A 13036-nucleotide genomic window follows, 5' to 3' on the forward strand; every position below is an offset into this window, starting at 1 on the left:
ATAATAATAATAATAATAATAATAATAATAATAATAATAATAATAATAATAATAATAAATTATAATAAATATGAAAAAGATTGCAAAAGAAGTTTCAGAGTTGCCGATCTCACTCATTTTCTGTGGCACAAATAAATTCAGTCAATTCATACCCTACCACTCAAAGTAGCTGGCATGCACTTAGTTGCTTGCTCCCAGTTCCAACCAATACCTTGGATTGCATCCAAAAGTAAATTAGATGCTCTGAGTAGAGATAAATGGCATTGAAAGCTGCTCAGAGTTCAAGCGATAGCAGAACAGTCACACTATTCTTGGCCTTGCCAGAAGTTTATGCTCAAACACAACCAGTGTGGTTTCAGTCCCATACCCAAACTTTAAAGCCAGCTGAAAATGGTCCTGATAACCCTTTTTCTTCAGGGTTCTGTACAACCCTAGCTCCACCAACTTCTCAACAATCTGCTTCAAGAAGAGAAGGTTGCAGACAGGTTGAATATTGTTCAGTTAAAGAGAAGGTGCACCACTGACTCCTTCAAGATGGGCAGTACCAACCCTCTCATGAGGCAGCTTGTTCGTAAGCTGAGAGTTGAGAAAATCCTCTTTGGAACTATCATTGGGCTCAGGAGGCAGGAGCTGCAGCAGTGTTGGTTGGGTTTCCTGCACAAGACTAGTAGGGTGGGAAAAAAATCCTGTGCTTGTTCCACCATTGCCTCCAATTTGACCAGAAGCATCATAGGAGAAATGGAAAGACATTGGGGGGAGGAAAAATGTATCTTCCTTGGAAATGGAAGTTTCCCTCTGAAAGGCATTCTTCCTGCAAAGAGACCTTACAGCTTATTTGAGTTTAAGTAGAAATATTTTCAGCCTCCAGAACAAATTGCTTAATTCTATCATTACAAACAAATCAGAGCGTTTTGTTTTCTCATGTTTTTTTTAAAAAAAATAATAAAGCTGAGTAAATTGCTTGTTCTTGTATTTCATTTTTACATCTTTATTTTTATAGGTGGTTATTGATAAACAAAAATATTGAAGAGAAACTACAAAAGGCTCACACACATTTGCATTTGTGGGAATTCTATACAGAGGTTTCAGCAAAACTAGACAAATATGAAGAGCAGTGTGATTCCCAGTTGATGTCTGATACACTTTCAAGCCGCACAACGGATTTTCTTAAGGAGATGGCGGAGAATATAAAAGTAAGAATGGAAGACTATAAGAAGAAGCCAATGTTCCTTTTCCCCTGACTTGGAAAAGAGGCCAGTAGGATTGCTGCCCTCACACAATGGCAGGAACAGCAGTGTCTGCTTTTTTTGGGAGGAGTGAGGAGCAGGGAAGGAGACTCTTCACCTTCTCTGCTGCCACCCTCTTATGTCCCTCCCAGGTATGAGTCCCTTGCTGCCTGCCCATCACAGATATCAAGTGAGCACCATTGTAATCTCTATACCTTTTGAGACTGCAGCAGTGCTCTCCAACGTGTATGGTGGTAAAGACAGAGACTGATGTAGATGGCAGAGGTTGTTGGTAGGAATATCTACCTTGTAGGTATCCCCCAGCAGGTTAATGTTTTACTAGAACCAAAAAAAGAGAAAACCTTGGCTCTGTTCTTTCCAGCAGCCACAAGAGGCATTCAGTCCTGTTCTGTAGTAGCCAGTTGGAATCCTGGAGCTCATTGACCTCACCCAAGTGCCTCTTCCATGAAAATCAAATTTTGCATAGGGAAGGGTTTGTACTTTTTCCACTGAAAACCTGCTTTCCTGCCAGCTATCTTAAGGCTAAAGTAAGGGAGTTTCTAATCCAGCACTCTATGTTTCAAAGTAACCAGCTAGTTGCATTTGTAAAGCTAACAGGTTTAGAGGATTTTCCCAGCATATACCTAAACTTGACTGTCCATAGGTACCAAATATCTTAATTTGGAATTGATTGGAATGTTGTTTGTTGCTTTGTTTCAACAGCAAAACAGGCCAAAACAGTATTTGATCAAAACTGAAGCTTCCATTTGTCCTGTAGACTTCCCCCATGCAATTTAAATGTTTATATGAAGAACTGTATTCATGAAGATCACAAAGCACAGCTTACTATCCTTTTGTGGTCCTATTTTGTTATTAACTTTGCAAAACTGTAAATTCACTTTTGGGATGCAAAATACCACTCACCCATCACCAACACTACCCTCAGTCAAATACTGATGATATTAAAGCATGGTGAAGGAAACAAAATCCATTTGTTTGTATAAAAAAAGTTCATTATAATTTATCTCTACAAAGGTGATTAAAGAAAATTAAAGCTCAACAACAAAACAGCTGTGTTTTTATACCCAAAATGTCTTAGATCCAATCCTTGAGTCAGCTCATATTGGTAAAGACTTTTGTCAGATGAATAATTATTCCAGTTTCATCCTATGTGTATCAAGGTTACTTGTGCTTTCCAAAGAACGTGCTTTCAAACAAGAAGTGTAATCTATAGGTGGGGGGGGAAGCAAAGAGCAATGATCTTTTCCCATAGATGTCTGGATTGGGAGTAAGAATTGCCAAACCCCTGATGGAAATGCATCTCAACCTACCATTTTTACCAAGGAATTCAATTTCCTGCCAGGGTGTTTGGGGCTTGTGGTCCTAGTCCTGATTCCAAGCCGAAGACATTTTGGCTGGTTCTGAGTGCTTACCTTTGTTACAACTTTCTTCTGTGCCAAGATCTTTGACCCTTGAACTAAAAAAACAGTGCACATCAGTATTTGCAGGATCAGAGCCAGCCCAACTGCATTTTATATCAATTTAACAGATCTATGCTGTAGGGGAAAATATTTCAGAATTTTCTTCAGCAATACAGTAAAAAGTAGTAACACAGCAGTAGAAATGCTTCTGCTGTGTTATAATAATATAGAAGCAGCTTTCTACAATATAATTCCATGACTCTGGACAACAGTTAAAAAAAAAGATAATTTTGTCAAACAAGAAGCAATTGGTAAAGCCATCTGGTGTTAATAGTCGTCCCTCCACCCTACAGCCTAACAGAAAATAGCAGTGGAGAGCTAAACAATTCTTCTTTTATAAAGAGTAATTCTAAAGAAGAACCCTAATGGATGGGGGTGATTCTTTTTTCATTTTCTTTTCAGTTGTGAATGACTATTAAGAATCTGTCGGACCACTTGTTGTGCTTTTAAGCCTAATCTTCTTTTCCCCTGTGCTAACAGTTTTAGCTGAGGTTGAGGATTTAGGGTAAAGTTCTCTGCATTTTTGCAAATGGTTAGAAAAGTGTGTGTGGCCTTAATAAATTGCTCAGGAAGCCTAATGCGAAGAAATTAAAATGGACCCCTTTAGAGCAAGGAACTCATTTAGCCTGAAAAGCAGCAGTGACAAGGGAAAAAAGACTTAGGAAGCCAGGCAAGCATTAGTCCTATTGGCAAAATTTGTTCTTAATGGTAGTAAATTAGCATTTTCTACTTATTTGATGCCCATTAACTACAAAGCTGTGATTCTCATTCTCAAAAGCATGATTTTTAGGTAGCTGGTGTTAAATGGAAATGGTATTAAATTATATACCTTGGATGAGATGCTCCTCAATTGCATTTCCCCCTCCCTTTCCATAAAATAGACCTACCAAGCTACAGTTTTCTTAATTTTCTTTGTATTGCTCATCATATAGTCAGAAAGTGAAAGGGAATTAAGCATCCCAACAATGTTCAGGATTAAAGATCTGGGGCCTCATCAGTCTGGCTAGTCTTCTAGGTCAGAGGTCTTCCACCTTTCTCAATTGGCGAACCGGAGGGAAAGGGAGGGGGAAGCATTTTACATGTGCCTGTGCATACACACACAAATGGGGCCACGAGCATGTGCGATGCAAAAGGGAGTGCTAGCACCTGAGTGACACTCACTAGCACTGCCCTGTTTTTGCCGGGCAGGCGCTAACACTGCCCCATTTTCACCACGTGGTGCCCTGTTTTCAAGGCATGGTGCCTTGTTTTTGCCATGTGGTGCCCTGTTTTCTCCACACGGTGCCCCGTTTGCATAGTGGCAGCGCTAATGCAAATGGGGGTGAGTGCGCACACACATGTGTGCTCAATGGCCAGCCTGTTTTGCGGCCCAGTGGCCAGGAGGCCATGGCCCCAATAGCGGGCCATGGCCCACAGGTTGGGGCCCCCTGTTCTAGGTTTTATGTGAAGACCTTACTAGCTTTCAGGAGATATAGTGGTTTTGTTCAAATGTACCCTCTACTAGAACTAAGGTGCTTATGACCGGAGAGCATGGCTCTTCGGTGCTTTGGTTGGTTTGCAAATGGTGGCTCTCACACTTTATAGTTTGAATGATGTTTTAAGGTACTTCAGGTAAGTCTGTGAGCAATTTCATGAATTAGATAACTAATAATTGGCTCTTCCAGTGCCTCCTTGTTATCTGGCAGGTAGAATCTTAGTTCTGGAGTCTTTGATTGCTTCTCTTAAGGCATATTTCCTTTGTTTTTAGAGACTGCAACTTGGCCTTCAAGACATCAAAGAATATTATCTTCAGGCTTCTGAATCAAGCGATAGTTTAACTCAGTTGGCTGAACCGGAGACACAGAACCTTCTTCAGGAGAAACCCCAGCCACTTCAAAGGATCTCCTATCTGGAAAAGATGCTACAGATGAAAGCAGATGTTTATCAAGTACTGCTATTTGCTTGATATAAGCATTTTCAGCAGAGAGTGGGAAGTTGTATAATTTTCCTGAATGTTATATTTAGAAAATACTTTTCGTTTATATATCTGGGTTCCCCATGCTTTTGGCATAATGGGCCAACCCTGGATTTTTGAGAATGTATTCTGAGCTGTCGCTGCTCATTTATATTTATATTTTTTCAAGAAGCCATCCTTTGGAAAGACATATGGGATTTATAGCAAGCTAGCTACTAATAATGAGGTTTTTTTTTAAAAAAAAAAAAAAGATAAAAAGTCAGGTGGCAGGTACAGCCACAGCCCATTTTACTTAGTTATCTGCCATTTTTTCAGGTAAACTATATTTTGAAACTATATGTTAAATCAGATAGAATATCAGTATTTCATAATTCTTTCTTCCCTCAGTATGGTCTTTTACAACTGGAGAATTTTGGGAATTCCTTGGAAAAACTGGAAAACCATGTTAAAAATTCCACAGAAATACTGCACAATTCATGTGAAAGCAATAAAAATTTGGACTTACTCATGGTAAGCCTGTGTTTATAGTAGTATGCAAACAATTAAGACAATTAAGGCAGTAAAGTGTTTCCTGAGTGTTTTGAACTTTAACTCCCATTGACCCTAGGCAGTATGATATAATCAGAAGTTGCAAAACGTTTGAAAGACACCAGTGTTCAAACAAAGTTTGTAAAAATTGACCTTATTATCTCTTGATAATAATAAGTATTTTAGATAGTGAAAAGTTATTCCATAGCATCTGGACATGAGGTCCCTTATTTTATTAAGCAATGTTCCCTTTATAGTGAGGTAAACATCTTCTGTTAGTTCAAGGGCTGTAACATGCTTTGTACAATATCTTAATAGCCACCCTGTAAAAATAGAGCCATTTGCGGAGGGAAAATTCAAGAGATATAAAAAAATTCAGGAGGTTTATTCTTTAAAAACTCTAACCCTAAAAAACATTGGAAGAGGGCTAAGGGAGATGCAGGGCAAACTGCATGCTTCCTCTGAGGTGCACCTTTTGCAATCTACATTATGGGTTGGAATTCTAGCTGTTACATGAATGCTTTCAGATATCCATATGTACTCTAGTCTCGGATCAACATCTGGAGGATTGCAAATTAAATGAACATGAAATGTTCCAGTAAGCTGATTAGCAGTATTTGATGCCAAGCATATCTCCAAGTCTTCTCTTCCTATCAAAACCTGATAACCTCCTCATGCATTTTGGCAGTAGCATGGTATTTTCATGCCCCCCCCCAAAGTTGTTGTCTCACAATAAACAGATCAGGTGATTGAAAGGTCCCAACCATTGAGTCACCCAATACCTCTGGACGTCCCCTCAAAGTCCCATCCTAAGCTAAAAAGATATGGTTTGGGGACTTCATGTTGTTAGTAGTAAGGCATCTTTGTCTACCATTCTCTGGCAAAGCAACAAAATACCCAATATATATGGCAAACTCATGGTCTTCATTAAACAGAATCTAAGATGGGAGATTCTGAAAAGAAATAACACATAGCTTGGATAAAAAGTAAGCTAAAGCCTCCCTGAAGATTATATCAAATCTTGGTGTCTTCGTGGACCACGTGACGAATATTTGTAGCTCAGGGTTGAAGAGAGGGGTCCTTAGTGCTCTCTGATGTTTCATTACCCAAGCTAGATGACATCAGTACTATCACTGATGATGTTACCTACTTTAGTTAATGAAATGTCTGCAACAAAACAACCAAGCTCAAAGAGCACCTCAGTGCCACATAGCTTTGTTGCAAGAGTGTAGAACTGATTTGTCATTGCCTTTTAAAATTTCTCAGCTTCATCTGTGTCATTCAAGTATTAACCAGGTTTGACCATCCTTAGCTTCTTAAAATCAGCCAAGATTATCTAGATGCTGCTATTTTTATTGAAATCAGCTTGCAATAAAGTTTGGAAATAGCCATGTGTAGCAAATGAAATATATATTTTATTTCAACCCCAAAACAAACACCCTGTATTTCAGAAATACCACTGAACTGTTCCATGTGGGCTGTTGCTTGGCAAAAATAAATGTGGAACATTTATGTTCTGCATTAGAGTTGAAACAAATCTTGAAACATTTTACGGAGGGGTGATGCACCTGACTCCTCTCTCCTATTCTCTTCTACATTGTTTTTGCCCCAGCCTGCTCCTAGCCTTCCCAGTACCTTCCCTTCTAACCAGCCCATCTTTCCTTCATCCAAATCTTCCCAGTACCTTCCTTTTCTTGGTACACAGCCTCCAGTTTCCTTATCTTTTTCCCATTCCCAATTGCAATCATACCATTTGTACCTAAACATGTGTTTGTTTCCATGCCCAGATTGGATTGTGCATGTTTCACTTTTTATCTGCACACGGAACACGCCAAACTAGAGGTCCCAGCCATAGTGTCAAGGTTCCAATAGACAAGACCAAAGAAATCAGAACTCTGAGGCTTGAGATTTCCTCAAAGAACATGTTTATTGGTTACATAGTATCAACACTAAGTCTGAAATTCCCTTCAAAAAGAGATAATAATACAAAGTTGAACGTCCCATCCCAATGCTATGCAATCAGCTACGTTCCCCAATAGAAGAGTTTGGCAGGCTTTCTAACCAAATGCTCACGCCCCCCCCCCATCTAACAGACCTTGGTTCCCATGGAACAGTAAAACATTTTAGACTAGTAGAATTCCTCCACACCCCCTCCCATTCTTGTGGCAACCTAGAACGAGCAAAATGGCTGCACCCAGGTTCGTTGTAGAGTTGACACATGGAATGGTTGAATGTGAAACATCTTTTGTATCTTTACCCAGAAGTCTTTCTGACTCATGAATTGCTACCTGACAGAGAACAGAATAACATCATGTAGCTATAGTTCCTTGTGAGACATGTTTTCACATACTCTGTAACTCTGAAAGGGAATTTAAATAGAAGGGATTCTGCCTGAGACATGTAATTCAACAATCCCGATGTACAAAGCTCAATTGTGGCCAGTTGTAATGATATGATTAACCAAATTACCATAATATAGGCCAATCTTTGACTACCATTCTGAACTATTCTGAAGGAAAGCAAGATATAAATAAGTCTAATAATTATAATATAAGCTCTACATTGTGTGGGAATGGCCAAAATAGTAAATCTTGATATTGAGCGAGGATTTTTGACTTTTGACATGAAAATACGTTTTGGATTTCTTTATTTTGTGTGGAAATAGTGCATATTCTGTTGAAATATTCAAATTCCTGGGTTCAGAATTATTTAGTTCCAAATATATGGCATTGCCCCTGGTGCTGTTTAATGAACTTCCAGTAAATAATGAAAGTTTATTAGTTCCAAAAAACTAAGGGGGAAAAGGAGCTCCCTGGTATTGCAAATTAGTCTGAAAACTTGCCCCATTAATTGATAGTTATTATGTTAATTTCTATGATATGCAACATTGTATAGAGAGACCTCGAGATTTTTGCTCCTCAATATACATCAAATAAGTGATTGGCTCTTTTGGGTAACGTTTGCAAGAAATCAAACAAACATGATTTTCTAGTATTTAATTTATTTGTTCTTTTCAGAGCCAATTATTGAGTCTCACATCTTTATCTCCTGAAATGGAGAGACTGAATGAAGTCAGCTTTAGATTGCCACTCTGTGACTTCACTGTAAAGAGATTACAAAACCTTAATCGGCAGTGGACTCAGAAAACTGCTTCTGTTCTGGAGCAATGCAGGTAAAGAGGACTTTTTCTCATATTATGATGTAACTCCATCACAGTAGTTTAAGTCACTTTATTTGCAGCCTTTGGGCACCCAAGGTGTATAAAGCCTTGAAAGCTCTGTGACTAAACTATATTGCATATGCGATGTTTTCTTTCACAGCTATTTTCTATAAGCAGCCTTATTCATCCTTTAGTTTTGGTCACAGTATAGTAATCATTCTATGCAACTCATGGGATAGTTCCATGAGGTAGGATTTTTGGAATCTGCTTTTGAATATATGAACTGCAGCCCAGTGAGTTGAAAGAAATTTTTAATAATATGCAAATGCTAGTGAGTACATAAGAGAACATTGAAATGAAGACGTTCAAGTTATAAAAAGAGTTTATCAGAGAGTGGGATAATTTAATCTGAATCCAAAACTGGGTAACCAAATTCTTCTTCAGAACTCCCATGCTGGAAGGTAGCAGACTAGCTGTTGTGGACCTTCTCCTGGCTGTGTGTCTCCCACCTTCATGTACAATCTGTGAAAGTTACACATAGATGTCATGATCAACAGTCATTGATAAGCCTCATTGTCCATGATATTAACTAAACTCCTTTAAACTCATCTAAGTCAGGTGTTTTCAGGTTGCCATGGATACTAATCTTTTGAAGGATCTTTCTACCTTCTACTTTTGAACTTTTCACAGATTTTGTTTAATTTTAAAACAAAATTAATGGGAAGCTGGCATGCTGCATGCAGAGAATTCTGTACAGGATCTGTAAGCCAAATAAATAAATGAAGTTTTTAGCTCTCAGTCTTTGTTTATGAATGTATCTCTATGTACATCCCCAAACAAAGGTAAGGTGGAATTTGATCATACATATCCCTGGGACCGACAGAGTGTAGCAGAAAAAAACAGTTCACTAATTTGCCTTTTAATAAACTGATTTTTATGACTGGTCATATCCTTTATAGTTGTCATTTTGATTATGGACAGCTCTCCTCCTTCATAGTAGCTATTTCCTTAAAGTGACCATAATATGCTATCAATGTTTTCACCCTCAAATATGAGGAATCTCTGATTTAAACTGTTGGCTAGTTCCACTGCCTGACTTCTAGCAGTTTCTGAGCTGTTCTTCCTCACTGGTTGATTTAAGATTCAAATTAGATTTACAGTCTTAATTCTCAGTCAGTTTTTCACTACTTTATACCCTGTAAATATGGTGGGCTACAACTGATGATGGCTGGAAGTGAGAAGAATTATAATCTATGTCATTGGGAAAGTACCAAGTAAAGGAAGGCTACGGTAGAGATTTGTCTACAAGATCATGGATAATAACTTTGATCTACCACAAGTACAACTCTTGAAACCTATAAGATTTAAGTTAGTCATACCTAATTTAATCTTCAACTAAGTCTGCGCTGAAATCATTTCATTTGATTTCTTTTGTTTTAATTGCAGTGAACTGCAGAAGCATCAATCAGATGACAAGAAGTTTCTTCAGCAATGTCAGAATTGGGTGCAGTTTCTAGAGAAAATGAAAGAGAGCCTGAAAGAGAACATGCCGGGTACACTTGAGAAACTGCAAGAACATCAGAAAGAATATGAGGTGATGTTTTCACATGTTTGGCCTTGATCCAAAGAATTGGGAGTTTGGTATTTTCAGTATCAGCTCTGCACTCATATTCTTGCCACAGCTGATATTCTTTCAGTTCATTGAATTAAAACAATGATTAAATGTTATTCATTACTTACAGATATTACAAGCAGAGATTTCCATTAATCAGCAAATTTTCAGTTGTCTTGTGTCAAAAGCTTTGCATATGTTGGAATCAGGAGAAACAGAAAACAGGTAAAATATATGACTTGATGGTGCACACCTTGGTTTTTATGGCTTTCACTAGGAATAATGTGAACGCAAGCACCAATCATTTTTAGAAAAGTTAAAGCTATCACTAGAGATAGTTCTCAACTTATGACCAGTTGCTCAGCAATCACTCCAATTTTTATCATGAACTTCTCAGAAGCTACTTAGGACCTAGATTTGAAGTTCCAATGCCCCCTCCCCTGCCCGCAGTCACATGATCGCATTTGGTAGCTAGCCCACATCTACAGTTGTTTACAGAGTCCTGCAGTCCTGTGACTGCAACTCACAACTTCTGTTGCCAGAACCAGCATTTACTTCCATTTTCTGGCAGCACCCATTGCCCATTGGATTCACTTATCAATCACATTTGCTTAATGATTCCAGGGATTCACTTAACAATCACCACAAAAAAAATCATAAATTGGGCACAGTCCTGTGATGATCCACTTAATGACTGGCATGACTTATGTGTGTAATTCCAGGCTCAAATACGAGCACTGCCTGTATAAATGAGTAGATATGGAACAATTGGTAAAGCCAAAGACAGAAATTCAGACATGATCTTAGGCTTAAGTGATATCCAGTGCATCTAACGCCCATAGTAGAACAGAGAAATGCAGAGCCCATCCAGCATCCTCTGTTCATCAGTGTTGTTCTGCAATATTCTATATAACAACTTCTATTGTTTCAAGTCTGTAATTTCCTATGCCTGCTTACCTGGATGCCAGACCCACTGAATTTTAACATTTAGAATGAATGTCTCCACTTCTGCATATACTGTATATTCACATTAAACTTAATCAGCCTTTTCCAAAGCAGTTCACTTTAGATAGTCAGAGCTACAATGCCCAGAATTTCCAAATAGCTGACAGACCCTTTCTGATTTTTCTATAAATCAATATAATTGTTACTTAGCTTTCAGCAGCTCTTCTTCCTTATAATGAGGTAGGGAAGTCAGCTTTTCTATGGGTCACAAATTTCATAAGTTCCAGTGTGCATAGGGGAGCTGAAATTCAAAACATTTGGAGGACACTTAGCTGCCTGTGCCTGAAGTTTTATATTTTAAAAATAACACTGCAGTTCAGTTCAGTTTATAGTCCAAGACCAATAACTAAAAATACATCAAATTGTGTGTGTGTGTGTGTATGTGTGTAAAAAACACAAGTCTGAAACTATTCATGATAAGAGTATTAGACAGCTTTTATAAGCCAGAGCTATTGATAAAAGGTTTGCAACCTTCTTCTGAAAATTGGTTGTAAAGAAGGATAATGGTTATCTTGTGGCCATAAAAGAACTAGAATTTCTAAGAATGGGTATTATAAGTTTTATTTGTTATAGTGTATAAAGGGGCTATTTTAGTAACACACTTTTACAATTTCAACCTCCCTATCTGTATATACAACTGCAGTGTACAGCAACCTGGAGGGGATTCGGCGCTCTTAGATGGCTGTATGCTATAGTGACATAGGGTACCTGCTAAATACCACGCTGGACCCAATGCCATATGTCTACAATGTGATGGTAGTACATGATATTGTATTAACATATCACTCTGGTTACTTTAGAACTGAGTTTATCTCCAGGGTAACTCTGCTGAAGGAGCAGTGGCAGAGTGTAGTGCGGATGGCTCATCGGAAGAAGAGTGACATTGACAGCCTTGTAAAGCAGTGGCAAAAATTCACAACCTTACTGCAGGATCTCACAAAATTCCTCATGGACACAAACAGATACATAGCTGCCGTGAAGAGCCAGGACAAGTATCGCTTGGATCAAATTAGGAACCTGAATCACACATTCAAGGTTAGACCTCCCACTCGCTATCAGAGAATCAGAGAAATCAGCAATAGACCGCAATAGCACATTTCTTGAAAATTTAAATAGGGTAAACCTGGTTAGATGTGTCCCACAATTCAGATTTATTTATTTATTAAATGCATATGTTGCCCATCTCACTATTCGAGGCAACTCTGGGTGGCTTATAATGTAATAAAACAGATATAAAAACAATATAAAAGCATATTAAAATGACAAAAGATTAAACACAGACTAAAAGACCATGGATTTGGAGCAGAGCAGGGGTAGTACCTACTCTGTCACTGCACCAACCATCTCCAGCCTACAGATTCAGGACCAAATGCCAACTGGCAGAACCAGGTTTTAAGGCTCTTCCTGAAGACCAAAATGGTGGGGGGTAGATCTCACCTCCAGTGGCAAGATGTTCCAAAGGGAGAAGGCCATGGCATAAAAGGATTCCTCTTCTGGACCCCACCAGCTGAAATTTCTTGGCTGATGGGGCCCACAATAGCCCCCTTCTGCCAGAATGAGTGGAATGGGCCAATTCCATCATGGTGAGATGCTTCTTCAGGTGATCGGGACCCATGCCATAAAGGTGATGACCAATATCTTGAATTGGACCTGGAAGCAAACTGTCAACCCATGCAACTCCAGTAACAGGGTACATGTACCACCCTAGAGGCCTCTGGAACTTTTTGTGCTGCTGCATTCTGGACCAACTGCAGCTTCTGAATACTCTTCAAGGATAGCCTCATGTAGAGTGTGTTCTAATATTCCAAACAAGAGATGACCAGAGCATAAATGACTATGCGCAGGGTCTCATGATCCAGAAATTGCATTTCATACTCATGTACCTCACTCATATTTCTTTCTGGTATAAATTGTAGGTTCAAGTTAGATTAATAATAATTGTAACTTAATGTTGAATTATTATGATTATTTATAATTCCAAATGTTGAATTTTTTTACTGAACTGAACCTAGAATTTCATTTTAATATTGTTGACTATAGAATGGGCTTGTGTATTGATACATTTTTAAA

General features: G+C 38.5%; 1 protein-coding gene across 1 annotated transcript in view; it reads left to right on the forward strand.

Moving 5' to 3' along the window:
- The window catches only part of SYNE2 (spectrin repeat containing nuclear envelope protein 2), a 211399-nt gene that overhangs the window by 159873 nt on the left and 38490 nt on the right, over positions 1-13036 (forward strand). Inside the window, exons 86-92 of the mRNA XM_015813323.1 lie at positions 1001-1193; positions 4455-4634; positions 5049-5171; positions 8207-8361; positions 9796-9943; positions 10092-10186; positions 11767-12001. Of these exons, the coding sequence (XP_015668809.1) occupies positions 1001-1193; positions 4455-4634; positions 5049-5171; positions 8207-8361; positions 9796-9943; positions 10092-10186; positions 11767-12001 (1129 nt within the window). The remainder of the gene's footprint in view (positions 1-1000; positions 1194-4454; positions 4635-5048; positions 5172-8206; positions 8362-9795; positions 9944-10091; positions 10187-11766; positions 12002-13036) is intronic.

Source organism: Protobothrops mucrosquamatus, unplaced genomic scaffold (genome assembly GCF_001527695.2).
Source record: "Protobothrops mucrosquamatus isolate PMUCROS unplaced genomic scaffold, P.Mucros_1.0 scaffold153, whole genome shotgun sequence".
In the NCBI taxonomy this organism is placed as follows: Eukaryota; Metazoa; Chordata; class Lepidosauria; order Squamata; family Viperidae; genus Protobothrops; species Protobothrops mucrosquamatus.